The sequence below is a fragment of the Penicillium argentinense genome, assembly GCF_028826775.1.
Source record: "Penicillium argentinense strain IBT 30761 chromosome Unknown utg000009l_segment0_segment0, whole genome shotgun sequence".
In the NCBI taxonomy this organism is placed as follows: Eukaryota; Fungi; Ascomycota; class Eurotiomycetes; order Eurotiales; family Aspergillaceae; genus Penicillium; species Penicillium argentinense.
This window is the reverse complement of record NW_026622668.1, coordinates 3,824,654-3,851,825: the sequence shown is the minus strand read 5'-3', so window position 1 is coordinate 3,851,825 and position 27,172 is coordinate 3,824,654. Positions and strand designations below refer to the sequence as shown.

General features: G+C 49.2%; 9 protein-coding genes across 9 annotated transcripts; 3 read left to right on the top strand and 6 right to left on the bottom strand.

Annotated features, from left to right (window-relative positions):
- Positions 1-123: 123 nt before the first annotated feature.
- Positions 124-766, bottom strand: N7532_009014 (nucleotide triphosphate diphosphatase NUDT15; the record flags this gene model as incomplete). The annotated part of the gene is made up of 3 exons (XM_056621505.1): positions 124-303; positions 414-622; positions 679-766. The coding sequence occupies 3 exons, from the start codon at positions 764-766 to the stop codon at positions 124-126; spliced, it is 477 nt and encodes a 158-aa protein (XP_056472311.1).
- Positions 767-1,534: 768 nt separating this feature from the next.
- On the bottom strand, positions 1,535-2,309 carry N7532_009013 (uncharacterized protein; the record flags this gene model as incomplete). Its single annotated transcript, XM_056621504.1, has 2 exons — positions 1,535-1,585; positions 1,650-2,309. 2 exons carry the CDS (start codon positions 2,307-2,309, stop codon positions 1,535-1,537), a joined length of 711 nt encoding a protein of 236 aa, XP_056472310.1.
- An 870-nt stretch (positions 2,310-3,179) lies between these two features.
- On the bottom strand, positions 3,180-4,602 carry N7532_009012 (uncharacterized protein; the record flags this gene model as incomplete). The annotated part of the gene is made up of 4 exons (XM_056621503.1): positions 3,180-3,481; positions 3,637-3,900; positions 3,954-4,270; positions 4,343-4,602. Coding segments are annotated over 4 exons (1,143 nt in total), but the record flags the coding sequence as incomplete, so codon positions are not given.
- Positions 4,603-5,530: 928 nt separating this feature from the next.
- N7532_009011 (VOC family protein) lies at positions 5,531-6,208 on the top strand (the record flags this gene model as incomplete). The annotated part of the gene is made up of 3 exons (XM_056621502.1): positions 5,531-5,844; positions 5,898-6,060; positions 6,113-6,208. The coding sequence occupies 3 exons, from the start codon at positions 5,531-5,533 to the stop codon at positions 6,206-6,208; spliced, it is 573 nt and encodes a 190-aa protein (XP_056472308.1).
- Positions 6,209-6,657: 449 nt separating this feature from the next.
- Positions 6,658-7,145, bottom strand: N7532_009010 (uncharacterized protein; the record flags this gene model as incomplete). The annotated part of the gene is made up of 2 exons (XM_056621501.1): positions 6,658-6,852; positions 6,909-7,145. 2 exons carry the CDS (start codon positions 7,143-7,145, stop codon positions 6,658-6,660), a joined length of 432 nt encoding a protein of 143 aa, XP_056472307.1.
- A 1,903-nt stretch (positions 7,146-9,048) lies between these two features.
- N7532_009009 (uncharacterized protein) lies at positions 9,049-9,453 on the top strand (the record flags this gene model as incomplete). The annotated part of the gene is made up of 1 exon (XM_056621500.1): positions 9,049-9,453. The coding sequence occupies one exon, from the start codon at positions 9,049-9,051 to the stop codon at positions 9,451-9,453; it is 405 nt and encodes a 134-aa protein (XP_056472306.1).
- Positions 9,454-11,412: 1,959 nt separating this feature from the next.
- N7532_009008 (CocE/NonD family hydrolase) lies at positions 11,413-13,466 on the bottom strand (the record flags this gene model as incomplete). Its single annotated transcript, XM_056621499.1, has 6 exons — positions 11,413-12,132; positions 12,182-12,335; positions 12,401-12,590; positions 12,642-12,901; positions 12,958-13,123; positions 13,178-13,466. 6 exons carry the CDS (start codon positions 13,464-13,466, stop codon positions 11,413-11,415), a joined length of 1,779 nt encoding a protein of 592 aa, XP_056472305.1.
- Positions 13,467-15,884: 2,418 nt separating this feature from the next.
- N7532_009007 (uncharacterized protein) lies at positions 15,885-17,376 on the top strand (the record flags this gene model as incomplete). The annotated part of the gene is made up of 4 exons (XM_056621498.1): positions 15,885-16,055; positions 16,131-16,418; positions 16,481-17,144; positions 17,204-17,376. The coding sequence occupies 4 exons, from the start codon at positions 15,885-15,887 to the stop codon at positions 17,374-17,376; spliced, it is 1,296 nt and encodes a 431-aa protein (XP_056472304.1).
- A 1,499-nt stretch (positions 17,377-18,875) lies between these two features.
- Positions 18,876-26,745, bottom strand: N7532_009006 (type I polyketide synthase; the record flags this gene model as incomplete). Its single annotated transcript, XM_056621497.1, has 3 exons — positions 18,876-25,347; positions 25,413-26,058; positions 26,109-26,745. 3 exons carry the CDS (start codon positions 26,743-26,745, stop codon positions 18,876-18,878), a joined length of 7,755 nt encoding a protein of 2,584 aa, XP_056472303.1.
- Positions 26,746-27,172: the final 427 nt, after the last annotated feature.

Sequence of the window (27,172 nt, the reverse complement as noted above, 5' to 3'; positions counted from 1 at the left end):
AATAGGTAAAGTCTTGTGTTGGTGATGGAGGATCGCACAGCACAAGCAAAATGTTGTAATATTTGCAAAAGCAATTCATCCCTAGCTAGAACAATAGTGGTGCTATCAACTCCCGTTGCTTATCTAGTTTTCGACCAACTCCCGCGAAATACTAAATGCCGGTCGCTGCAGCAGCAACTCCACCAAAGGCAGGAACAGTTCCTTCGAGGGCGTTCCCTCGCCGCTCACCATAATCTTCGCATCGGCCACCATCTCATCCCACGAAACCCAGTCCCAAGCGGTGCATTTCTCAGGCTCCATGATCTGCACGAATTCGTTTCGTTGTCAGCGAAGCACGAAAAAGGGGAATGCCGATGATCGATCGTTGACCTCCGATGATCTACAGAACTATTTTTCCGGGAACGAAATCATACCTGCGGCTCAGCTCCTTCCTCACATACACCACCCATGAAGATCGTGACGTAGTGCTTGTTGGGCGTCACATCCCTGAAGACATTGTTATTGGCCGTGAGGAATTGCAAATTCTGCACCTTCAGCCCCGTCTCTTCGAGGAGTTCGCGCTCGCCGCATGTCTCGAAGGACTCGCCGAACTCGAGGTGGCCGCCGGGGAGGCCCCATGTATCTTGAAAAGGGTTAGTTCGATGGTCCAATAGGTGGAAGTGGAGGTGGAGGGCGTACTGGCACCGTGGCTTCCCTTGCGTTTGCCGAGGATGAATTTCCCCTCTGCATTGAGGACGAAGACAGCGATTCCGACTCGGGCTTCCATTGGGATGGTAGGATTGAGACTGGACGGAGGAAATTGCGATCGGTGCAGGGCAGCAAGGGATTCAATGTTCGTGGGGCAGGGCGGGGTACGATGGGATGTGATGGAAAAAGAAAAAAAGGAGATCGTCGGGGCTTTCAAATAGAAGACGAGTTCTGTGCAAAAAATGATAATATAGTAGTAAAGAGTGTGGTAGATACCAGGAAAAATGACTCATGAACCAGCTGGGCGCAGCGTGCGATTGTTGTTGGTTTGGTTGGCGGCACTGCCACTTGAAACATCGCGGCTGTGGCTGGTGAGGCAGCAACAGTCTCACACTTGGTATATACTACTACGCGCCCGTCTAGACTGCCTTGCTGAGCGGAGTGACGCGACGAGTGACACGAGCGTTGGTTGCTTTTGCGATCGAGTGGATATGCGACGCGTGTAAATTGGGCGCGTGGCTACCGAATGTTGGTGGCGCATGGAATCCACTTTCTGCTTTGTACAACCTCTATACTGTGACAGAGGTATAGTGAGGTTATCCTGCACTGTCTGTTAAAGAAATTCTTTTTCTTGATATTTCAAATAAGTCGCAGTTAAAGTTGATTGCTTTCATGTTGAATCGACTATTTCGATTATTCCAGATTGTTGCTCGCCAGGAGCGGTTGGTGCATGGGATCAAAACAGAGAAAGACGGCGCAGCACGCATTCGAGATTAATAAAGTCCAGGGATAAATATGACTCGAAACGTTTCAACATCGAATGCTTTGGTCACCGCCGGGCATCGTATTAGCCGCTCCCAAAATACCAGTCCGACAGGATCACTGCGATGGCTGCCACCTAAGCCGGGTTAGTTGGCACCATACAAGATGTCTAGATAGACAGTGAGTATAGCATCACCTACCAGAGATGCATCCACACCCGGCACAACCACAATCTCCATCGCCGGCCGCGCCCCCTGACGCCTCGACTTCTTCGTCAAGAACAACTTCTCATTAAACCGAATACTCTCACGCACCTCGCCAACCCTCCGATCCCCATCCACAATATCAAAAAGCCTTAACGCCTCCCCATGCCGCCTCACCATAAGCGTGATGCCTTTCTGCGCTTCACCCTTGTCCTTAGTATCCGGGTTATACGCAATATTCTCAAACGAAACCTTCAAATCACCCCCCTTCAACGAAGTCTGCGACTCCACCGTCGCAATCCTCGCCTTCCGATCACTTCCGGGCAGCGTCAAATACCAATAAAACGGCACAGAAAGCACTGCCCACCGATGAATCTCGAACAAAGGCAACCCCGACTCATCGCGAAATTCGCGGCTGGTCCGATCGCCGAATTTGCGACCGGTGACTGTGTACACGGGCGTGCCATCTTCCTGTTCGATGCAGTAGCCCACCTCCGCGCTGTCGTCGCGGCCGGGTTTAAGGACGAGGGCGGCGTTGGCAGATGCGATGTGGTCGGGGCGTAGGGCGAGTTGTCGGGTTGGGGGCCGTAGGGCTTTGCGCGGGGTTGGGCGGAACATGTGTGACATGCGCGCTTCAGCGTAGGAGGTGTAGGACATGTTCGTGGTTGTAGCAGTGAGAGTGTTGGAAGGTGAGTGCTGGCCGCGGTAAAGGTCGGAGATTTATATCGTTGACCTTGGAAAATGGCGCTTTTGGAAATGCCTCGTGCTAGTCGCTTGCTCGGATGCTGTCTACGCTAATGTACTATAAGTAGAGAGTGGGAGAGCGCCTGATGACCTCAGTTCGGACGGTTCTGGGCGGAACTCGGCGATGCTTGACTGAGGGTCCCGGGCGTTCATTGGATGGGGCTAGTGCTGGGCTCGATGGGGCGAAAAGAGCTGGGTCCATGGATCACCACTTTGGTACCACTAGTAGAAGGAAAGCAGCACAGGAATCTACAGATGAAACAAGTGACAGTCTATATATTCGAGTAAGACACCTTTTAAATGAGAAGACACCTTTTGTGATCAATATCTGTAGAGCTCGATCGCAGATAACATATACGGAATGACGTAAACGGTAAGGACAGTCAAACAAAAACCCCGAGATGTTTCTCCCAGTAAGCCATCAGCAAGCGAGAAAGTGAACCATTTGTCCCCAGCCAACTTCAACTGTACTTAGAAGGCAATTAAAGATTCATCCATTTGCTAGCCAAACATGGTGGTTAGGTAGATGCCCCGAGTAGATTGGTGGCTGAGCAAAGAACATAGCCGTAGGTGAAATGCAGCCTTCAAATTAACAAAACAAGGTGGAGATGGTCTTCCAAACTGTTACCGCTGAAATTGGCACAGTGTATAAGCGAGGTTCAAAGTATATATCGAGGAGATGTCATGATGGGGAGTGTAGTCTGGGACGAAGGGATGAGGCTGCGGCAATCTCCTATATGAAATGACTCGAGGCAAGCGATTCTATACCTTCAATCAATCCAACTATTCAGCCAGAAACGAGTGACTGAGAAGCTCAGTGGCTGTTTTCCGATTCCGGGGAAGCTCCTGCAACATTGACCAAAGAATATCTGCCAGCTGTGAAATGTTTTCTGTACCGAATTCAGTCGGCAACCGCTCACCAAGGAAGGTAGCGAAATTTTGGAAACCATTTTCAAATAGTTTGGATTCGAGAGATTGCAAAAGCTGGCGGAGCTCCTCAGCCGTGCTTCCCCAGGTGAGTATCGGAAAAAGTGGTTCGTTTGTAGCAAGCTCGAAGATCCGCGAACAATAATCAGATTGTGACCCTGTTATATCGAGAAAGGAAACATACCAAGCATCCCAGAGCCCATATATCAATCTTCTCATCCCAAGGACTTGGTTGGAGTAGCTCGGGAGCCCTTAAACCCAGTGGCATAATGGGACGAGAATCAGGCCCGGACTCAAACTTCCATATGACTACAATATTCGTCAATGATGTGTACTACCGTGTCAATCAATGGGTGGGATAGACCTCCGCCCATATCGCCAATCTTGACAATGAGATCCGAAATGGGTGCATCGTCTAGCATTCCATAAGGTCGCCGCGAGTCCATAAGATAGCGTGGAGCACTGTCATCGGCTTCAACTCCCGGAAGCCACTTGACAGGGATGAATTCTTGTTCCATCATAGATTCGTTTGATAGATCACTATCTACGGTGAATAGTGTATTGCCTGGTTGGAGATCTGCTCACAAATTAACATTCATCTTTTGGGAATTCGGCCAAAACGAAACATACCGCAATGAATCAATCCTAGAGTATGGATGTAGTTAAGACCGAGCAGTATTTGCTTCAAGACCTTGCGGATATAGCCTGGGCATCGGGGCTTTCCTCGGGCATTTATTGCGTTGCCATCAGACATCATGACAGGAAACACAAGACAAAGATGCAAGCCGTTGGGCCCTCTATGCTCAAAATGATCCAACAATTGCAGGACGTGATTTTCGCCTGAATGATGGATGCTGCTTTCAGATAGGCGAAGGAGAACAGAAAGCTCGCGGCTATCCTTCGATGCATCTGCTCTGAGGATCTTCAATGTGACGTTCCTTTGGAGCCTATAGCATGGGAAGTGTAAGTCCGACGATCACTGGCAAAATAGAAAAGAGACATCCTAGGATACAACAAACCTTAGATCTTCTGCGATCCACACCGTGGAGAATTCGCCATAACCCCACTTGCCCACAACCCGATACCTCTGGTGGAACATGTCCCCGAGGTGAACGGGGTGGTAACCCCCGACACGATACTCCTCCACAGATTCGACGACATGACTGATCCGTTCGAACCGACGCATTCTCTCTGTGCAAGTAAATGTTGCCGGTAGGGAGATTGGCCAGCGGTCAACGAAGTGAAAAGTCACATGATGCAATACATGACGAGTAGTTAAGCTAGGGTCCCGTTGTGGCCAAACTATTCAGGCTTCAACTTTCTTGGCGGTTTAGTCAGCGACGGATTGAGGGTCATGTGACTAGCTTCGAACCGATCTGGTATGGCCTGCTACGAAGTATGGAAGGTCAGGGATAACATTTCCAGGTTGGAGGTCTGTATATGAGAGGCCTCAGAGATAACCCTCGACCCAGGAAACAAAAGGAGCGTAACGGCGGGATAAAGATACATGGCATAGATCTTGTGATAAGTCCTGGAGATTCTTCATTTTTCCCTCAACACCCCGGACGCTTCTCTTTTTCCTCTTAATTCGATCTTTTCGCACCATTTTTCGCTTCGTTGCTGAAATTGTAGGTGAACACACGTCCCGTCTCCAGACTTACCAAAATCAGAATAAACAAGTCCTGCCATCAACCATGCCACCTTACTTTTGCAGGCAAATTGATCCATGGCATAGCGAATGGCTTCTGCTTGAGTGAGAAGATTCTGGTTTGTGTTGATCTGGTGAATAGCCGCAATCCCACTTGCTCATCTTTGGACAGTTTCTCGCACATAGCGATGGTTTTTTCGTCGCCGACCGCAAATGAAGTTCCAAGGATTGCATATAGCCGAGATATCGCATGCTGGTTGGTCGATTTCCAGTCTGCCTTGACCCACCGAGGCTGTAGGCTCCTAGGGGAATCCGACGGATTTTGTCTACCGTTTGCCGCCAGGCCTGAAGTTGTAGTCGCGATTTAACTCCGCTAACGGCGTGGATGCAACCAGACGTGTTTGTAGCAAGATGGCACAGGCGATCAGCAACCACATCGACTGGAACTTCGTCTCCAGTGACGACCAGGTCTGGGTTTTCCAATTTTGTCGCGATTTGAACCGTTCTCGATGGGACTAATGTATAATTTGATCCGAAATACACTACTACCCCCAGACAAATGGTTATGGCGGCATGTACTACGATTGGTAGGGCTGAGGTGCACACCTCGGGATCCACGCATCGGCGCCGACCGGCCCGTTCCCGAGGCTGTGAAATAGCCGGTAACTCGCCTACATACCTACTTCCCATCCTGAAATTCGACGCCACCTCTCATCAGCATCGTCAGGATATGACTGGAAAATTTGCAGTCCGGTCGCTGGACCACTTGGTTCTCACAGTCCGATCCATTCCAGAGACAGTGGACTTCTACACGACCCATCTAGGGATGCGGCATGAAGTCTTTATATCACCGAAGGATCCCTCGGTAGAGAGGTGAGGACATCCCACCCACACTTCCGAAGGGGGCTTAATGACTGAATGAACAGGCACGCCCTTCTCTTTGGCACTCAGAAGATCAATCTTCATCTTTCTGGGAAAGAATTCGAACCCAAGGCGCAGAATGTCAAGCCCGGCAGCGCCGATTTGTGCTTCTTGACAGACGAGAATGTGGATAAGGTTCACCAAGCCTTCCAGGATGCCAAAATCGAGGTGAGTCGACGGAGGATTCCGACGAGTAAACGTGCTAAGCTAGTTTCCATAGGTCCTTGAAGGTGCCCAGGTCGTCGATCGCACCGGGGCGGTTGGAAAGATTCGAAGTGTCTACGTGAGAGACCCAGATGGGAATTTGATAGAGTAGGCAACTCCAAAAATCAAAATGGAATTAGTCTGACATGCCACAGGGTTTCAAACTATGTTGATAGGGTTGGAAAATAGCGGAAGGTTGATTCGATATTCAAAAAGGATGAGAGTGGTTAGAAATTGAATACCACTAAGAATCCATAAATATGAAAATATCTCAGATAGGAAGAATGAAATAAGACTATGAACAAATGAATTAAACCAGAAAATGCGTACGAAAGTGGTTCTACAGGACTTGGAAAAGGCAATGCAAAGTCCGAGTCAGAACAAAATTCAGCAGGAACGAGCAAAAAAGGAAAAGGAAAAAGATTGACCGAAAACATAAATAATTGACAGGAAACGTATATGGAATTGGTGTTAAAGCAGACATCCATTATTTGGGAAATCTCGTTAGATGGTGATTTTAACATTCCACTGAGTTCAGAAGTGCCCTTTAAGGGTCCACGTCTAATCTCCGCCGCGTTGACGCTGATTTGGCTTTCCCCAAGCAACTAGCTTCTGACTTGATGCGCCTTCGCCTTCTCGGCAGAATTTGTCAGACCAGCGCTGGTCCCTAGCTTGAATAGTGTGGCCTTGGATCGCGTCACTAGTCCCATAACCCTGTGGGTACTTCTGATCGAATCCCGTACGGGATTGCGCAGCCTTGTCAAGTCGAATTAGCTGAGGCTAATAAACATTTCCTGCAGAGGCTGCCTCACAGATTTTGCCGTTTGACGGCCGAATTCTGCAACCTCAGTTCTATGCAAAAGCTGATCATAATGAGAGTCTTCAGGGTAGGTTGCCTTTCCCACCGCGGTGTTTTCGCAACGGCGCATTTCGGCTGAAAGATGCGCGTGACCCTCCGAGGGCCTCTTATACACATCGTAATCGGCTTTTGCACGAATTGTGTAGGACGATGGTCGTTTCTCATAAGGATCGCCGTATTCGTGTCTCATTCGCGGCTGGTGAATGGAATGGGCTCGGCCACGAGTTCGAAAGATCCGAAATTATGCAGGATTTAGCAGGATATTTACTTCTACAAATCAAATTCATCCAAGCGTTGTGTATCTTAAATACACCACGGTAACATCGGTCTCAATTCCTCCACTGGCGTAGCGCTGGCCAGAGAGTGTAGGATACCTCGAAGACTTGCATCGGGTAGGGTTTGGATGTTGACTATTTTCATCGGCCCCTAATGCTATAGAGGTGAAACAAATTTGGCGCCGGCTGGTCAAAGGAGAAATCCTAATATGGGAATCGAGAGCTTGTCAGCAAGTAAGAACCGGCTATCGGAATGCAAATCCTGCGGCAAAAGATATTCTAGGGGAACAGGAGTTTGGGGTTTGGTAAGGAGAGCGGCTAAGTGCAAGTAACAGGCGCGTCCCGCCAATCGCCTAGAAATATCCTCGGTCGGGCGACGAACATCTCCCACGACGCCGTCGGTTAATGATTGGATATCGTGTGAACTTGACTGACAAAAGTCTTCGAGTATAATGACAATACCGAGTAGATAAATTTTCATGTATGGATCATTCGATTCGAACCTGTGGTCGTAGGAGTTCTGCTCTCTGTTTGCACGCACTGGGCTTTACATCGCATGCCTAGAACCGACTATTACGATCGCGATCTTGCTCCTCTGCCTTGCTTTCTGTTTCAGCACGAGATTGTCGAAGTTCTTATGTAAAAGCGACTGGGCTCTTCAAATCTCCCAGTCGCTTGGAATGTTTACCTTGTCCACCCCTCATTTACCCCTCCAACGCAGCAGCCAGCTATAATTCCTCAAAAGATGGTGAGCCGCAGGCTGAGGGACCCCGATGGCACCCAATCTCTTTGCTTTGAAGGCTGACATTTTCCGAGTTACCTGGCACGCGAATACTTGCGCTAGTACCGTCCTCCCGAGGCCACTTCCATAGAGTCCTTGAAGTCGAATAATCCCGCCCATCCGGCTTGCACAGCCTGTTGTTCTTCGCACTCTCGATTCATCGGGCCCAGGCAGGCGGTGTCGCTTGCTGCATGGCGCCAAACGCAGCATTCCGGCAGAGAATTATTTTGGATTCAAGTCCAGAACACAGAACCATTACTGCCCCATCCTCGGGAGATCCGCGCATTGATCTCACGAGACAACGCATCATACATATCGACCTTGTTGGCAACCGCTTGGCCCTGGCTCGCCTGAACCAAGTGCGGGAATTTGGGGCGTTGCCGGCAATCCGAGTTTAAGGTCTCCAGCTACAGCCCGACGCCATAATTATAACCTAGAAACGCCCTGCATGATTCTACGACGTAGTCCAGGGGGTGGGAATAAGGGACTGGCCTTTTGCGCTCAGCAATGATCAATCAATGCTCCATATTCTTTCCCATGATCAGACAACTCTCCAAAAGCTCCGGTCGGGGGTATTCAGTCTCGCCGACTGGGTTGAAGCCCATATGAGTTGGAAAACGAAAACAAAGCATGGATGACCTACTTTAGGCGTCCCTGAGCAGGGCTGGCTTCGGTCCGCCAAATGTCTTGCGGCTGCGAACAGACGTCAGGCCCACCATAGGGCGGCCCAGGAAGCCGCAGCAGTCTCCTTCCGATTGGATGCGTTCTTGATGCCTTACTATCGTTCCCCACATTCCACAAGCGAACGCATATGGATAGAGCTACGAACGAGCACTCCTGCCCTGTTCCGGCACTGAACACTTCAATCAGCACAAGACCATGGATGCATTCTCAAGACTTAAATACCGTCGATGCTCCCGCAAAAAAAAAATGAGGTTATCCATCAACGTCGTCAACAAACCAGATCATCATCCACCCCAAAACAAAATACCGAACATCTCACCGTTTGTTCAAAATCAACCAAATCAACCGCAACAATGTACGCTACTCAGACTATCCTGGCCACCCTCTTAGCCGCCTCGGCAGTCCTCGCCGCCCCTACTCTCTCTGCCAGTGTCACGAGATCCTCCGACTGGAGTATCCAGGGTCTTGCGCGTGAGTGCACTGAAGACAACTCCTCGTGCACCTGGACCTTTGGCATTTTCGATGGTTCTGAGACTACTGACTGCACCTACATCGTGAACGGCCCCGACGCCAGCGGTGGCCCTACCCAGTGTGGCGCCTACACTGTCACCAGCAACTACGTTGGAGATGCGGATCCGGCGTGGACGCAAATGTCCGTTGTCAAGGATGGTCTTATCATTTACCCCTCCTACACTGATGATGTCCTTGCCAACCCGCCCGTGGCCGACTTTGTTCAGGCTCCCCAGCCTACCCCTTAGATGCATCGCAGTTTTCCGAGACGCTGGGTAGAGTTGCGACTGGACGAATGGATGTGAGCTCCCTTGAATTTACTCGACCATCGGCAGCCACGAAGGTGCTTTTGACGTCAGGATTCGATGACATAATGGAATAGAGTAGAATGAACGATGATAGAACTCGCTTATGGATAAATGTGTCATGTTATGCCTACTTAATTGCTGTCTTTACACTCATTGATTATACAGCAAGAATATTATTGCCATTCAATTTTATTGCCATTCAATTTTCAACTCCAGCAATTGAAAGGCACCACAACTACCGAAAGTGGCGTATACGACGCATTCCAGTCACATTTTGAGTCTCAGCCCTTCAGAGACAACAAGCTGCCATGTGAAAAGCGGCGGATATTTATGCTTCACGTAAAGCAAATTACGCTTAACGGACCAAGTTAAGCAATGATAAGCTTTATTGCGTGAGCATCAAGGGACCACAAACGTCAGCCCATTACGTATGGACACCCCATACACATATGCCTGTCTGACACACTTCGATTGACACCCGGTGCCTTCAAAGGCATTCATTCATAAGGCTTCAGGAGTCTCCAGAATCTGCTAAGGGGCTTGAATCAAGCATTTTTAATACAGGATGATTTTCAGTGGTGGATTGCTGACGTCCTTTTGTCTTCACCCGCTCTAGGTCAATTTCATCAGTTATACTCGGGATCATACAGGGAACATTCCCTGTATGGGCTCGAGTTTGACGATGTGTCTTCTTAGCTGAGCGCCATTTACAACGGAACTCTAGGACTTTCCAGTTCGAAGTGGATTGCTACAGATGTGAGTCAACACGGAACGACGACCGCCCCGTGGACGTCTTCGAATACAAAGATGTACTTACAATTCTACAGAACAATGACATCTTTACATCACAGATGGAAACTCGTACCAAAGCTATTCAATTGACTCAGTCTATTCTCTCCTGTTCAAGGCGTGTTCAAGGGAAATGTATCCATCGTCGAAAGCTGTGAGTCATCATAGATCCAATGCGAGAGCTCTACAACAGCGCTGACTCCATACAGGTGACAAGGTCAACTATATTGTGGCCTCGTATTCCAAGCTGTTTACTCTTTTTGGTGCAAGCTACTCTACAGTTGTCCTGGCCAGGTGATCTCGGTTGATTCCTCTGGAACACTAAAGGACCCCAAACCCTTTTGGAACGGAAATGAATGTGAAGCGATACAGGATTGCAAGCCGGATGAGCACCGGGAGGGCCGCCAGTGTGTCAAGAGCGACTGCAAAGTTGGATTTTTCTGGGACCACAAGAACCTCCACTGCTCTTAAGTGTCCCTTGTCAACTCGGATGGATGTTCGATGGCGTGGACGACTGTATTCCAATCTACTATCCCCCTGACGGTGGACCCATCTGTTACACCAAGTGAGATAGACCAGACCCGCTTCGCAAGCCTTAGGACGGAAGTAGGGTGGAATGTCGGCAAGTCACTTTTGTTAAATGGCAGTGAACATTCACACTTCCTTCTCGAACAAAGTTATTTGCCAGTTATTTTTTTTGGAGATGGGAGTCCGGAGAGGCGTTAGAGATATGAAAGCATGTGGTTAGAAAAATTCATTGAAAAACTTATCTCAGATCTCTTTTAAAAAAACATGCCTCGATTCCCATTCCTTGCAGGATTACTCAATTTTCTTTTAACAATACCTAGACTAGTTCCAATGTGGACAGAATGACGATCTTCCAGACTGAAATCTGCATGTATCCAAATGCAAAGGTACATAGGATTGCAAAAGCACATTGGTAATCAATTTTTTTTCCATCGAGGCAATCACGCAGCACGATGTGACTAAATTGCCCGCGGTACAAACAGAAAATCAACCGCATACTACATTGTTCTATACAACATAAAGTCTTCGATACCTGGGCATGCATACCCACCTAATCAGCCTGGCGTGGGCGGACATCACGTACTACCGTTGATCAATTTCCACCAATGGAATCACTAAGCGACTTTGATACATTCCCCCGACATGAAGTACGTGCCTGCCCACATTCGCAGCAGTCAACTGCCCTCGTAGCGCAGTGAACTCAGCCAGGGTCATGTTATGGCCCGAAACCTTAAGAACCAGTCTTTCTCCGACGTCAAAGACTATACCTGTTTGCCATATACCGATGTCCATCGTAATTATCTCCCCTCGCTTCACAGGTTCTCGGGAAGTATAATCATGCTCGGTCCAAAGAGGCGTTGACAACCTTGGATCAATGGCACGGTGACTCCCACGAAGAGCCCCGGTTGGACCAAGGTATTTGAGAGGATTGACGTTTTCAATTTCGTCGGCACTTTTTCCTAGATCTTGAAAAGGAATGTTGATGTTTTGCAACATGTGACCATCCTTGTCCGCTTTGCGCAGTTGAACGAAAACATCCATGTCATCGTAGTCCGGGCAAGACATTTGAAGCAAAGCGCGCGAGCAGCCCAGAAGGCAGGTCTTCCGAGCAAAAGTGTACTCAAATTGAAGTTCTTCGCTATCAGAATCAATCTGGAAGCTTCTGACGTCTGACTGATACGACAACGTTTCGGTTTGTAATGGTGGCTTTTTCGACAAAAGACCATCTTTAGTCAGATAGAGAGCCTCGTGTTTGGTTGTGGGAATAGGCCAGGTGTTGAAAGGGTAGTTCACGATAGGTTCCTAACCTTCGATTAGTAGAATATCGCCGATACGGTTAAGTGCAACTGACTTTGTTAAACCGTAGAAGAGAAACCCGCACCCTTTGAGTATTTTCCCAGCCATTCTGAATGCCTTTGGTATATCTGTCGAAGAACATCTGGAGTTCATCATTTGTACTGGTTTGATAAAGGTCAAACCACTCTTGGGTAGGATGGACTCGCAACCTAGAAGCGATTTGTTAGATGAGTGGCCTCAAGCATCCGGGGAGAAATTCAGGCAGCTTTCTTACCACTTCTGGTCATTCCCAAGCTCTTCAAATCCACGGAACGATCCCATGGTGTGCAGGAAAGTGGAATAACTTGCAAGAATATAAGCTGGAACGTTGATACGGTCGATTCTAGCTCTTTTATCCTCCCAATACTCGTTCATGAGGGGATACTCGTCGAGCATCCCCTTCACATCTTCTCGACGATTCCGCCCTTGAGACTGTTAGCCAGGGGCACGATGAGGTTCAGCGTGGGGCCACAAACCACACATTGTCTCGGCTAAGAATCCCCAGAATGGCCATTGAGGTATGCCACCACGACACCAGAGCTCACGATACATGTCGCTTGCCCCTTCTAAAGGAGCGATACATTTCAAATGAGGCGGCCGCTCGGCTGCGATGAACCACTGTGCCATGCCTAGCCATGAATTACCGACAAGCCCGACACTGCCGTTACACCACGGCATTTTGGCAATTTCTTCCACGACATCATACCCATCTTGACCTTCTGCGGAACCCAACCAACTGCAGTAATTAGAATTTTTGTACTTCTAAAAGAAAAGGAGTCCCTGAGAACATACCGAATATCTCCTTCGGAGTCGTAAACCCCTCGGGGATCTACATTCACAATAGCGTATCCACGGGCCGTCCATTCCGCAGGATCTGGTGCTTCAAATTTCTCAAAGCCCGACAGCCTTTTTTCAGGTACTCCCACCCTCTCAGGCACTATACTGAGGTTGAAATGCCCTGTCAAGGAGAATTAGGAATCATACTATCGGAAATCAGGGAGGCAGATTTCACCTCGGCCGGATTTCCCATAAGGGCTCCAAGCGATCAATGCCGGGACAGAATTAGCAGAATCGTGCGGGCGGAAAATATCTGCGCGTATCTTTGTTCCATCTCGTAGAACAATTTCGATGTCCTTTGTAAAGATCGTAGCGGTTCGAAAAGCTGCGGCATCTGGGCTCTTTCTGAAATCCTTGGGTAAAATCGTGGTAGAAGACTGGGGGCCATCATATTGAGGATCTGAATTTTCAGGAGCTTGTACAGGCCGGTGCAGTACGTTAAGACCGCTGACTTTCAATGACATGATTGCGGGGGCGCCTCAGGAATATCAACGCCGAGATCCAGGTTGGTCATCCCACAACACTAACAACAAGCGGAATTTGTAGGTGATATATAGGATGAGTGAGTATACTTGACAGATACAGTCTGGAGGTTAACTCCGTTTAATAAGAGCCCACATGACAAAGCGGAACGTTTCCGATGTACTTCTAATTTATCCAATTCCGTATATCCGGGATCGGCAGGAATGAAGCATAGAACGGAATGTCCCCACACGCCGATCCGCTTCATCAAACAGCAGATCTGAATTTACAATTATATAAGGGATAGGGCTACGTATTCAAATTTTCGGGGGAACGGATCCCATAGGGATCCTCTAGGCCAGATAATCACACAAAAAAGGGAACAAAAAACTGGTGACGGCAACTCTTAAGTCCAAGTGTACTTCTATGCTTTAAACCATTCAAAACAATGCGGACATGCACATTATTTTATAAGGTTTTGTTTACATTCTGCATTGACTTGGTGCAAGGCTGGATGAGATCTTTCTAGTCTCATAATGGTCTTTTTCCTGTCTGCGTTCGCTATGATTGCTTTCAATGTTGCTCTTCAACCAGAGTCCTCACACGACCCAAGACTTGAAGCTTTTGGAAGAGATCGTGCGCTTACTACGGTCAATGGCGAGAAAGGAGCAAGTCCGTATGCAAAGCAAAAGACTAGAATACCTAGATACTCTGAGTGAGCTCGCTGCACAATTGGGGATAGGAGTCAGAGAGCAATAATGCGCTGAACTGTTTCTGTTCCCTTTTCGTGTTTGTATATTATTCAACCCATAGCCCCCAAAAAAAGCCCATGTACATATTATTCATTCCAGCCCTAAAACGCAGGTGTTCGGGGACCATGCCAACCTCTGGATCTGAGGCTTTTCCTCACCTATTCTCTGCTCGTCTGATGCCCATTGCCGATTTCTTTCAAATTCAACTCTACCTGGTCTTCTACTTGTGAAATTCATAGGAAGTTCTCTCTTTCTTATTAAATCCAAGGCCATTCACTTGCTGCGCATGAAAACAACATAGTGAAGGAGTGGCTAGGGAAGCACGAGATCTTCCCCCGTCGGAATAAGGCAACAGCGAAAAGAACGAAGCAGACGGAGGGCAGGGGGGAAAGGAAAAGTGGAGGCACGATTAAACAGACCATATACGGGGGCACAAAGGCCTTTGGAGGAAAAAAAATTGAGACACTCCTCGCGTTTGACCAGCAAGATGTGACTGAATTTATTGTTTGTTCGCTGGCATACGGGGAAAAGGTTCGGCAATAATGTTGGTCAGGGCAGACATCAGAGATTGTATAATAGCCGCTAACTGATAAGCATGGAAATGAGCATTTCGGAGCATCTTAACTACCCATGAAATATTCAAAACATACGGACAGCGCGAGGCCCTGTTCCCTATTACCGTTTATTATTTCGTGAATTACTTTTCCTTACTCCTCTCCGTTTTCAATGTTTGTGATTACTTTTCATCACAGGTAACGTTCCAAGTACACATTCAAGGATTTCAAAAGCTACCGTTGTATTTACAACAAATTGAATTGTTGTTACAAGAAGCTCGAGACAGGTCCGCCAACACTTAAAAACTGCTTCAAAAGCTCAGACAGTGTAGAGTCGTGATCCTCTCCACGCCACGCGACAATACCATCCGGGCGAACCAAAATTGCCCCTTGCTTGCTTACATTGCAAACTTCATTCCAAGCTCCATCGCGGTCTGTCCACCTATGCGCTGCATCTATTGACCGTGATATAAGCACGTGGATATTCAATTCAATTCAATTCAATTCAAAGTTCTATTAACCTGATGCAGCCCAACTAGAACGTAATGGCTATGCAGGTGCTTCCTCCGTCGGAAACAAGAACTCGTCCAAACGCCACGCCCAACAGTAACAAATACAAAGAAAACACTGCATGTCGCGATTCAAAAACGGGTGATAATCTCACAAAAACCGTCATAGAACGCTCAAAATGAATGTAATCGGCTTATGCCAGCACATGCCGTGCCATGCGGCCACATCCCATCCCCGTATTGCCGCACCATCTCATGCTTCTGCTTCCACATCTGCTCCAGTTGGCATGCCGTTTTTCAACATGCCCTGTTCCTTCGATATCGTTCCTCATCGGTGTTGTATTTCTCCCACTGCCTCTCGTCGCTGTAGGTTTTTGATAAGCATGTGGATATGGACGAGTTTTTTCGGCCCCACTGTAAATCGACCCCGTGTGGGGCGATGGGTGGTTGGTGGATTGACTGGGCTGAACGTAGGAACACGGCGCAGATCATCATCATCTCCTTTCTTGGCGACAGGGTCCTTATCCAACGTATTTTCAGCCCCACATCCCACTTCCACCTGGCATCTTTCACCCATTCAATCGACCTCACATCTTGCTAACACCATGGTGAGAACATCGCAGATTGCACGGGATTCACCCGAAGAACCGATCCGATGGATCCAACGGGACTATGTCGACCATCAAGGCAACCCGGTCATTCTAGGGAAGGTGGCTAGCTACACAAGGGAATTTTATCAGCCAGAGCAAGATGAAATCGAGGCGTACCGAATCCAAGTATACAGCAAAACTCCCATCTAGCCAGAGGAGTTCAACAAGCTATAAGACTATTTCTTCTCTGAATTCGACCAGCCTCCCTTTCTGGAGATCTACTCATACAAGCCATCGGATGGTCTGGCCTGTGTAGAGCATCAGCGTCGTGAAGTTGCTTATCGTAAGCGTCTTCACCAGCAGGAAGGCAAAGAAGATGAAAGTCTTCCCCCATTGATTCCCACAATGCAAACCAGCTTCAAGGATCAGTTCATGTCTGGATTCTGCTTCCTTCTTACGTCTAAGAGCTATCTTAAAGGTGCATTCCGTGACAATAACCATGGCACGGGTCCCTGGTGGATTAGTTTCGATCGGAGTCTTCCACCTGCAGTGAAGGAGCTCCCTATAATCAAACGCCTTATCCGTCCTCCAACTGAACTTAAACCTTTAAGGAGTGGGGTATTGCTGTCTATCCCGAAATTCGCGATATCACTGTGAAAATCACGGTTGATCAGTGTATACTTGGTTTCGATATAAAGGATTTGATGACACAATCCTATTCAGTTTATGTTTATGGGCAGCATGATTATGGGCTCCATGAACCGCCCCCACCCACACCATCTGAGGAGAATCCAACCACCCAAGACATTCAGCAGATTTTGGAGCAGCAACAGCAAACAGCAGATGTCCAATCTATTGACTCAAATATTCTTCGTCTGACCTGGAGATCCGAGAACAAATCGGTCACAGTTACAAACTCCGCGGACAAGGAATCCGACATCCAATACGTGATCTACGTGCCATTCTTAGCAGACATCAATCATGATCAGACCGTTCTCCTAGAAACCACCGCACGTACATTCACCACGGGCATTATTTCCCACCTCCCCTCCAAAACAATTTACTTCGAGTTCCGGATCCCAGGCTCTTCCTTATCATCCCTTATATCCGCGCCACCCAACGGACTTGATATCGGTGCCTCCCATGAATTCGGGGCGGGCTCAGGAACGTTCATTCGGGTACTGCCTCAGAGTTTACGTGACTTTTCTTTCCGCCCAATTTCCCATCATTATTTTACAGTGGTTCTTGATAAGCCCGCCTTCATCCAAGAGCCCAGTTTACTCTTCTTCATTCTCTGGGCCGACCCTCGCAAGAAATTGACCCCGAGGCCACAGATATCGTCATTGAGACTCATCGGAGTGTTGGTATCCAGGAAGCTGCAAGAAAGCTTGGGATGCTTTCGGTGGAAGAAAATATTCAGTATAGTGCAAGGAAGCTCACCCCTGAAGAGCATAGAGAAATGCTGTCTTTGTCGCCGGAGGAGTATGAGCAGAAGATGAACTTCTAATTTCTTGGCAAAAAGTGAGGACGTGACACATAGCTTTAGAGGTAGTTGTCTGGTTGAGGGACCTTTGCTTATATTACATACTCATACCGATCGTCGCATTGCCTTCAAGTTCCGAAGCGACAAGTCAAATCTCTTCAGAGTCACGATATACTACTATCATACGTATATACAGACCAAGGGCTTGAGGTTCTCAGATTTCGAAGCACAATCCAATCAAAGTTATAGCCAAGAATGTCAGTGCAGTGGCGATGGTAAAAGAAATCCATATCACCCGGTCTCACCCCATTCTCACCCTGTCTATTGCGCACTCACTCTTCCCACCCCCGGTCGCGCTGTTGATTTATAAGTGATGCTTCAGTGTTCATGTTGTTGAGGGGAGTTGATTGTGTAAGATACAAGTAGACTGGTGAACAGGTATATAGGCATGCACGTGATCCCAGCCCCCATGATTATCCCAGTAACCGGGATATTTCAACACGCGCGACGCTAAAGCGGCGCTCACCCTATTCTCACCCGGGCGACACCCACCCGACTATTAACCGTAGACTAGCCACATGTTATGCGCGGTCAATTTCTAAGAAGCCTCGACTGTTAAACTAGCGATGGATCTCACCTTAGGGTGAGTGTGGGTGAGATGGGTGAGAATTCTCAGTGTTAATAGACGAACTCATACAGTAGTAAATAACAGGCATTTTACTCTACTTAGCAAGCAAAGCTATGAGCACTAAGACCAAATTTTATGTAAAATTAGGTGCTATCAGATTAGGTAACCTAATGGGTACTGTAACCTATTAGGTTTGTTGAATATCCCGGTTACTGAGATAATCATGGGGGCTGGGATCACGTGCATACATGTATACCTGTCTTACCAGCGTACTTGTATCTTACACACAATCAACTCCCCTCAATAATATGAACACCGAAGCATCTCTTATCAATCAACAAGGTTATTAGGTTGGGTTTTGGGTCAGAAGCTCTAACCCAAAATGGGGTTTGCCGAAGTCTATCCATAAGCTTGAAAACAAAAACATTCTTAACTAAAGGAGCGACAAAAGTCGGTTTCTTATACTTGTGTTTAGTCATATCGCAGCAAAGACAATCTATAAGGCGCAGCTATGCTGCCTTGTGCTAGTGTTGATCACTTTATTTTAATGCGTGAATCTGTCCACAATACCTATCAAGAGGCGGTCGGGGTATCCCGTAGCCTAGAAATACCTGTGGATGATCTCTGGCAACCGGTGAGCGTCCATCCCTTCGTTGGTTTTTCTTTACCTCGCAGTGCAATTCTTTAATAAAACCAGATTTGATTGTTTATTCAACCATTATACAGCCTTGATGAAATGCCAACTCATCTACATTGAAGAACACAGCATGCGAGAGGACAGTATATGGGATTCATTCTAGGACGATCTATACTAAAATGCCGAACGTTGAGCTTGACAAACTTGAATATGCCCCGAGGAAAACGTCAACCAGTCTGCCGACTTGCATGAGTATCCCTAAACATCCACAATCTCTACATCCTCCGTTGGGCCCTTCCACTCAGAGACTTTGGAGTTGACAGCGGATTTGACAAAATAGTCCCCCGCGGGAGATGGGGTCCGCGCAGCACCATCATCAGAAAGGGTGGATAATGAATCTTGCGCTGGCGTGAAGAGGGGACTTCCTGTTTGAGGAGACGAAGACCGCGTCTGGTTTTCGGAAGTAGGTCGCGAACGTTCCTCTTGGGGCTTTGTTACAGGTAGACGCGGCGCTTGACTCTCGGCAGGCACCGCCGGTTCTGAGGGGACGCTCTCCCCCAGACTTGGCATCTTTGCAAGGCCTGTTTTCACTAGTTCGGAGATAGATCCGCCGCTCATGACCTTGAGGGTCGGGACATCGGCCTCCAGCTCTTTTAGGAACCAAGATCTAATGTCAACGGCCACAAGAGAATCAACACCCTGCTCGACTAGTGTCATCGAATCATCAATGGTTTCATCCACTGCTCTGCGAAGGATGCGTTTAAGATAACCAATGAATGCGTCGCGAGTGACTGAGTAGGCCTCTTCGGCGCCCTTAGCTGACTGCAACTGAACGCGTACGCGAACAGCTGCTTCGTGTGCTTGCACTTCGGAGTCGGTATCTTTTTTGAGAATGAAGTGACTGAATTTCACGTCCCGTCGATGAGCATCGGTCACTTGCAAATCATTGGGAACGTAGTTGATGCCCATGACAACTTGGGAAGGTGAATCCTCTGTCCGGCCCGGGCGTCCAGTGAGAATCGTCTCCGCAAAAAGAATTTGCAGATCACGTTCGCTGATGTTTATATATCCGAGCGATTGGAAGTAATCGAAATCGAAGCTCTCGGAGTGTGCAGCATATCCAATGCCGAGAACCGCAGGAATGTTCATTGTCGATCCAGCCACACCGCGCTTGCGTCGTTTGTTCATAAGGGACGTCATAAACTCGTTGGCAGCCGAGTAGTTGCTCTGTCCACTCCATCCGATGATCGACGAGATACTTGAGGCGACGATGAAAAATTCGAGATCAGTGCTGTGGAAAGCCTCGTCGAGGAGTTGCGTCCCAAGAACCTTGGGCTTCGTCACCCGCGAAAACTGCTCGTGTGTCATGTTCGTGAAGAGTTCATCGTCCAAAACCATGGCACCATTGATGACACCAGCGATGGGTGGTAGTGCCGCGGCCATTGAAGCAAGGACTGACTGAAGCGATTCCGGAGAGGTGATATCCAGTGGAACCGATTTGACGACAGCTCCGTATCGAGCATACATATCCTCGACAAAACGTGGGTTGACCGTAGGTCTGCGGCTTGTGAGAACGACGAAGCGGGCTCCGTGCGCTATCATCCACCCCGCGAGCGATTGACCCAGTTCACCAGTCATTCCCACGAAGAGATAGGAGCGATCGCTTCTGAACGTCGAGCGGGAGTCAATTGACTGCACCATGGCCTGCACAAACTGAGAGTCCGTCCAGTTTACCACTGCTAACGGCTCACCAATTGCCTTGTGCGCGGTGACATCAGCCAGGCTAATCAATTTCACCGACAGATGATCAAGAGAAGCATCCCAGAATGATGCTTGAAGCAAGTCTGGCAAGTCATCCGGGAGTGCCAGTGCATCGACCCTGTGGCTCACCAACATCTCCTCGGTGATTTCGACACAAGCTGGAGATATATTTTGGACAATCGAATCACGTACAGCATCGGAAACCACGCCACGCGAGAAATGCACAAACACAGAGCAATTCTGTACCATTGATTGAACAACATGGACTGGCGAGCTGGGATCCAGGTATAAATATTGGTTGTTTTGCCTCCTGGTAGCATTGGACGTGACGAAAACCACCTGAACACTTTTGGCGGAGGCTTTTGCTTGGACTGCCGCCTGCACGATCAAATCAGGCTCGTTGATTATCAGAGTGCTTCCTCGCGAGGCGAAAGACAAGAGACGATCAGCGACAAGCTGAGCACCAACAGCCGCGATTTTGGAAGGGATCAGAGGTGTGGAGACAGGGATGCATAAGTCGTTCAAGACTTGCGTTGGGGACTGGCTCGAATCGGTCAGGGCTAGAACGTGTTCCTGAGTTACCAAATCAACACCAGTGCACACGCGAACGAGGCCTCCAGCCCCGACAGCGACACTTTGCAAAAGGGTGTGAGTGACCCGAATAGTACGCGACGCTGGCGCTGGTGAGTTGGCCACGGCCAAGGGGGAGACATGACGGAGCTCGAGAGATCGCTCGTCGCCGTTTCCAACGCCAACCAACTCGACGAATTCATTTGATGGGCTGGCAGTGGTGAGAATATTTCGTCGCTGGGAGTTGTATCTCTCATTCTTTTCGTGGTCGGGAACAATGCGGGAGACGAGGTGACGTCCATTACGAACATAGATATCGGGCTCCAATGACCAGAGAAAGGAATCGGTGCCCCAGTTGGTTAGGGCCAACTGCCGGAGAACGGTCGCAGAAAGATCTGTTGCTGTACTCGAATGAATTCCATTCTGTACAGCAGGATCGAGGTCATACGTCAGAATATTCAATCCAGGACTCTCCGTACGGATGGTTCGAGCAATTCCTGTCATCATGGAGCTGTATGGCTGATCATCGCGGGAACCGCATGTCACCCAAATCAGGACACCAGCATTCGTGCACGCCTTGAGGCTTTCAAGTCTGTCGGGTGTCAACCCCTCCAAGTATGGCCGGTCAAGATCGGTCAGAGACAAGATCGTGACTCCTCTGGAGCCGTTGGTCATTTTGGCCAAGTCGGACTTAGCAAATTCCTCCACTGTGCTGAACAATCGTTTAGACTGGAAGCGACGCTCCATGGACTCTGAGATCTCTTGGCTCAGCTTGTATACCGGCCAGGTTGTTCCACCGATGATTGCCAGTACATCAGTTCGGATTCCAGCAGGGTGCACCTTCACTGAGAGAGGATTGCGCAACAGTGCCACCCGATCATCTACCGCTTGCGCCACGAAAACGCTCATCGGTAGAGAGGCACTAATGTCGGGACTGACTGTGTCAATTCCAGCGAAACCTGTGTTTTTGAGTACGCTGTCCCACTGTCCCAGTGTGAACAGTGGGCCCCAAGGGCGACCGGTATTAGCTCCAATCCACCAACCAGGCAGTGTGCCCACAGTCATTCCACTGAACAAAAGGTCTGTGGAGGTAAGCTCGGCCGTGACAAGGAAGCCACCCGGCTTGAGTAAGCGTCGAACATTGGTGAGAGATGCTTCAATGTCGGCGGAAACGTGTAAGACATTCACTGCGACCACCACATCGTAAGACTGCTCGGTGAATCCTTGAGTGTCAGGCCCCTTCTCCATGTCGAATGTCTTGAATGTCATGCGATGAGCATCTTGTTGACCAAATCGCTCTTCGGCCGCCATGAAAAAGCCGCTCGAGATATCAGTAAACGTATACGACGCGTATCTGCCTTCAAGAGCATCCAAAACTGCAGAAGTGGTGGCTCCAGTACCTGCGCCAACTTCAAAAATATTCAGGCCCGGGTGAATCTTTGAAATCTGAGCGAGAACACGAGCGAGCCAGCGACCGGTCGGACCAGAGCAAATTGCGCCTTCTTCGTAGAAAGCACGGAGAAGCCCGTCTTGGTTCATATGCTCCAGCATTGAGTTTCCGTCACGGATTGTCTGTACCAAATTATCACCGACCACCTGAACAAAACGGACATCTTTGCGGTCTGTATAACGAGCTAGAGTCTCGTCGATATCGGAACGAGTATCATTGTTGCATGAAGCAGGCACCTTATTGTGGCTACCGCTGCTGACCATGTTGACGATACGGTCGCACCAACCCAGGTATCTCTGGTAATGTGGCAGAAGGCCGCTGCGGTCCTTGGCAGGGATCAAAAGTGACGCATTGCGGAGGAACCAATACGAGATTTTGTCAACGTCCTTGTATAATTGTACCTCGTAGTCGGACAATGTCTCTCCAGCTCCGGCCAGCTGTCCGTCGGGAATGGCAATTGGGTAATCAAAACGTGAAAACATGGGCATGTCATTCTTCGGCACGGCGGGTGCGAAAGGGACAAGTTTGGCACCTTGGAACTGAATGAAAGCGTATTTCGAATCGTCTGCATAGAGATAAACATCCCCAGTGACGCCTGCTGCCGACTGTTCGCGAACGGAAGACTCGAAGTGCAAGGTATCCTGTTTGCCACCATCGCCCAGCGACGTGAAGTATGGATTTATTGTGATACTCGCAATTGATACCGGGACGTGCAGAGACCAAAGCTGGGTATCTCCCGGGTAGGCCCAGGCCGCAAAAACGGTTTGAAGGGCGGAATCAAGGAGTCCAGGGTGAAGAACAAGATCATCATCGTCGGACTGGTCAAAGAGCGTACCAACGCTGTATCCGGGTTTGCGGCGAATGTCCGAAACGCCACGGAAAGGGCGGGCGTAATTGTATCCCACGCGAGCCAAGCTCTCATAAAAGTGGACTTCGTTCACAGGAACCAAGTTGTAAAGGTCTGCTCCCACCAGAGGAATTGTATCCGGCTTTGCGAGGGTCAAATCCACCAAAGCGCCTCCCTTGGCGTTCAACTGAACTGTGCCATCCCTCCCAGCGGAGTAGCATGCCCAGTCTGCAGTCAGCCTCATGTCCGAGAGAGCGACAGAAGACACGCTGAAAATCGTCTCCACGGTCATATCATCGTCGTCAAATGCGATCGCTCGAGGAATATCCAAATCGACCAGTTTCATGAGGGAGATCGCAGAAGCGGGTCGCAGTTCAAGGCTGATGCTTTTCATAGCTTCAAAGGCCATCGAAGCATAGCCAGTCGCAGGAAAGACAGTCTGGCCCTGCAACGCGTGACCGCTCAGCCAGGGCATTTCGCTTTGTTGCAAGATGTTTCTCCATTGGAACTCTCCTGGTGTGGTAGCCTCCGCACACGGAGACCCGAGGACTGCATTCGACACATGCGCCGGATTTCTGTGCTTGAAGTGGTTTGCGAGGCGACTGTCAGTCCAGTAGTCGGTTTGGTGAGTGAAGGGATACGGAGGTAGGTCACTCAGGACAGTTGCCTCTTGGGCGTTGGCAGACAGCAGTTTTTCCACCGCAGAGAACCTTACACTGTTTGAACCAAGTTGCTTCCAGATAAAGCCAAGTGCCTTGCTGACTTCGGCAACATCGTTTTCACCACGAGCAAGGAAACCGGTATATGGCGTGGTGGTCTCCCCGTCGATGGTAGCAGTAGCTGGACCCTTGAGAGCAGGATGGGGGCCGACCTCGATAGCAATGTCGAAAGATCCATTGACCATGACTGCTTCCGCCAATGCATCGGCAAAAAGAACAGTTTGGCACATATTGTCAACCCAGTATTGATTCGTCAGACGAGATTGATCCATGATTTCTCCGTTATACACACTCGAATACCACAGTGGTGCCGTGTCTGCTGATTGCGGCAAGGACTCAATTTTGCATTTCTGGAGAGATTTGTAGTAGGGCTCCGCACAAGTGACCATGTGAGCACTGTGGTAGGCAGTGTCCACCTTCAATTTCCGAGCAAATGTCCCCTTTTCCTTGAAAAGCTTTTCGGCCGCGTCAATGGCATCTTCATCTCCACTCAGAGTGACACTGGAGCTGGAATTTATCGCTGCAAGCTGCAGGCGTCCCTGGAAATCATGATCACAAATCCTCCGGGCCTCGTCTGCCGATTCAGCGACTGCCATCATCGCACCACGGGGAGCATTGGGACTGGGACTCGCAGCTAGCTTGGCATGTACCCCCCGGAAGTATGCTATCCTGATCGCATCTTCAGCGGAAAGAAAGCCGGCAGCATAAGCAGCTCCAATTTCACCCGACGAGTGACCAACAACAGCGGTAAACGTTATACCAGCTGCTCGAAGAATGTCGACCAAAAGGATCTGCACAGCAGAGCATAGCGGCTGCGACAGAGCTGCCTCGGCAAGCCGAGAATTTTCTTTCGATGCAAGAAGCTCGTCATAAATGGTCCAACTCGGTCGATCTTCAGCGGAAGTGATGCTCTGAAGCGCATCATCCAACTCGGCAATTCGCGAGGCGGCGAAAGGAGACGACTCAATCAGACGAGCACCCATTCGCGGCCATTGTGCGCCCTGGCCAGTAAATATTCCCAACACTTTTGCGGGGCCACTGAGGCTTTTGAATCGAGCATTCATATCGTCAGATTCTGTGTCCGCGCCATTCAAAGCTTCGAGTGCAACAATTGCATTCTCCAATGTTGGAGCAATGATATCTTTCCGGTATGGGAGCGTGGAGCGGCGATGTTGTAGAGTGTAAGCAAAGTCCAAGAAAGAAGTATCTGGGTGCTTTTTGAGGTACTGAAGATGATCAGAAACCATCTGCCGCAGTGCCAGTTCCGAGGCGGCCGAAAAGACAAGGGGAGTGAAAATCTGACTGGTCGAGGAGTTGACTGTTTCGCGTCTTTCAGTGTATTCTTCCAGAATGCAGTGTGCGTTTGTGCCACCGAAGCCAAAACTAATAAAAACAAAAAGGACATGTCAATATGGTATATAATAAACATTGTGGAGTTACAAGCTCACCTGTTCACGCTTGCCCTTCGCGTCTGGCCTTTGCTGATTGCCCAGGGAGTCGGAGACGTTGGTATCTTCAAGTGATCGAAGAATGGGGCGACGCGATCGCTCAAATTTTTGAAGTGCATGTTTGGGGGGATGACGCCATTCTGCATGGCCAGAGATGTGCTGATAACACTGGCAAGGCCTGCTGTACTCTCTGTATGGCCGATAACTGTCTTGATTGATCCAACAAACAAATTCCCAGCCTTCTGCGCAGCAGGTGATCCGATAGGGAAGAGGGCATTGGCGATAGCCTCCGCTTCCTGAGGATCGCCAGCCTGAGTGCCAGTTCCGTGGGCGTGAAAGAACTGGGGACGGTCTTGCAGGTTGTTGATAGGATCCAGTCCGGCGCGGGAGTAGCAGTCACGAATCAGGGCAGTCTGTGCCACATTACTGGGAACTGTCAAGCCCGGAGTTTTTCCATCCTGGTTAACGGCAACGTCACGGATGATGCACTCGATTGGGTCGTTGTCGGCAAGTGCTTGTGAGAGAGTTTTCACAATGACGGCTGCGACTCCCTCGCCGCGAGCGTATCCATCGGCAGCGGTATCCCACATAGCGCAGCGGCCATTGGGGGAAAGCATGCCGAGATTACTTTCCGAAATATACATCGCTAGCAATATTAACTTGTTGTCGATGGCATGGGAATTACACAATGCTCACCAGGGCTCAAAATCAAATTTGTTCCTGCGGCCACGGCCACGTTAGACTTGCCACTGCGCACGATCTGGACGGCCAGATCCAACGCAACCAAACTGCTGGAGCACGCAGTGTCAAGTGTCATGCTAGGGCCGTGCCAGTCAAAGAAGTATGAGACACGGTTCGCCATGATGCCTCGTTCCAAGCCCGTGGCTGTGTATCGGGGCAGGGTCTCCCAGTCACGGGTGACCATGGTGTTCCAGTCATCAGACATCATGCCTACGTAGATAGCAGTGTTGGACCCCCTGAGATTCTCCATGGGCTGGCCTGCAGCACAAAGACTGTCGTAGACGACCTCCATGAGGACCCGCTGCTGTGGGTCCATCGCGTCGACCTCGCTCGGCTGAATATTGAAAAACCCGGCGTCGAACTTGGTAATGCTGGTGCGCTCTGTCTCCTCCAGCCAGTAGGACTGGGTGGCATTGGTGGTTCCATGATGGGCGCCCACTGGGTGGTAGAATGGATCGATGTTGAAACGCGAGGACGGTGGTTTGCTCGATAGGTCACGTGGGTCTTTGATCAGCTCCCACAACTTGTTGGGAGTGTCCGAACCTCCTGGAAACCGACACCCCGAGCCGATGATAGCAATTGGCTCAACCATAATTCCAAGGCTTAGTGATCCAGGTGTTGAATATTTGTGATGTCGTGAGGATTATGATGAGAAGTTGGTTCTTAGGAGATATATAAAGTCAACGTGGAGGAGCTCGCGAATCTATAAGGTTCTTTGGTTCAAGATTCCAAGTAGCTTGATGTATTGAGCAAGGGTTAAAAAGAGATATCTTTGACTAGACACATTATGGAATCAGACTCCGTACGCGATTAGTACTTGTGCCAAATGAAGACTCGAGTACGCATAAACTGGGCAAGGCGCCGCCAGGGAATGATCGGAGGATCGCACCCCTTTAGGGTGACCGATTGTATACGGCTGATTCGGAGACATTTTTGCTTGCCGCACGTGGCTTGCTAGGTAGTTTCCGGAGAAATCGGGACTTAGATTTCTTTTCGGAACCTGCAGTCAGCCGGTGGAA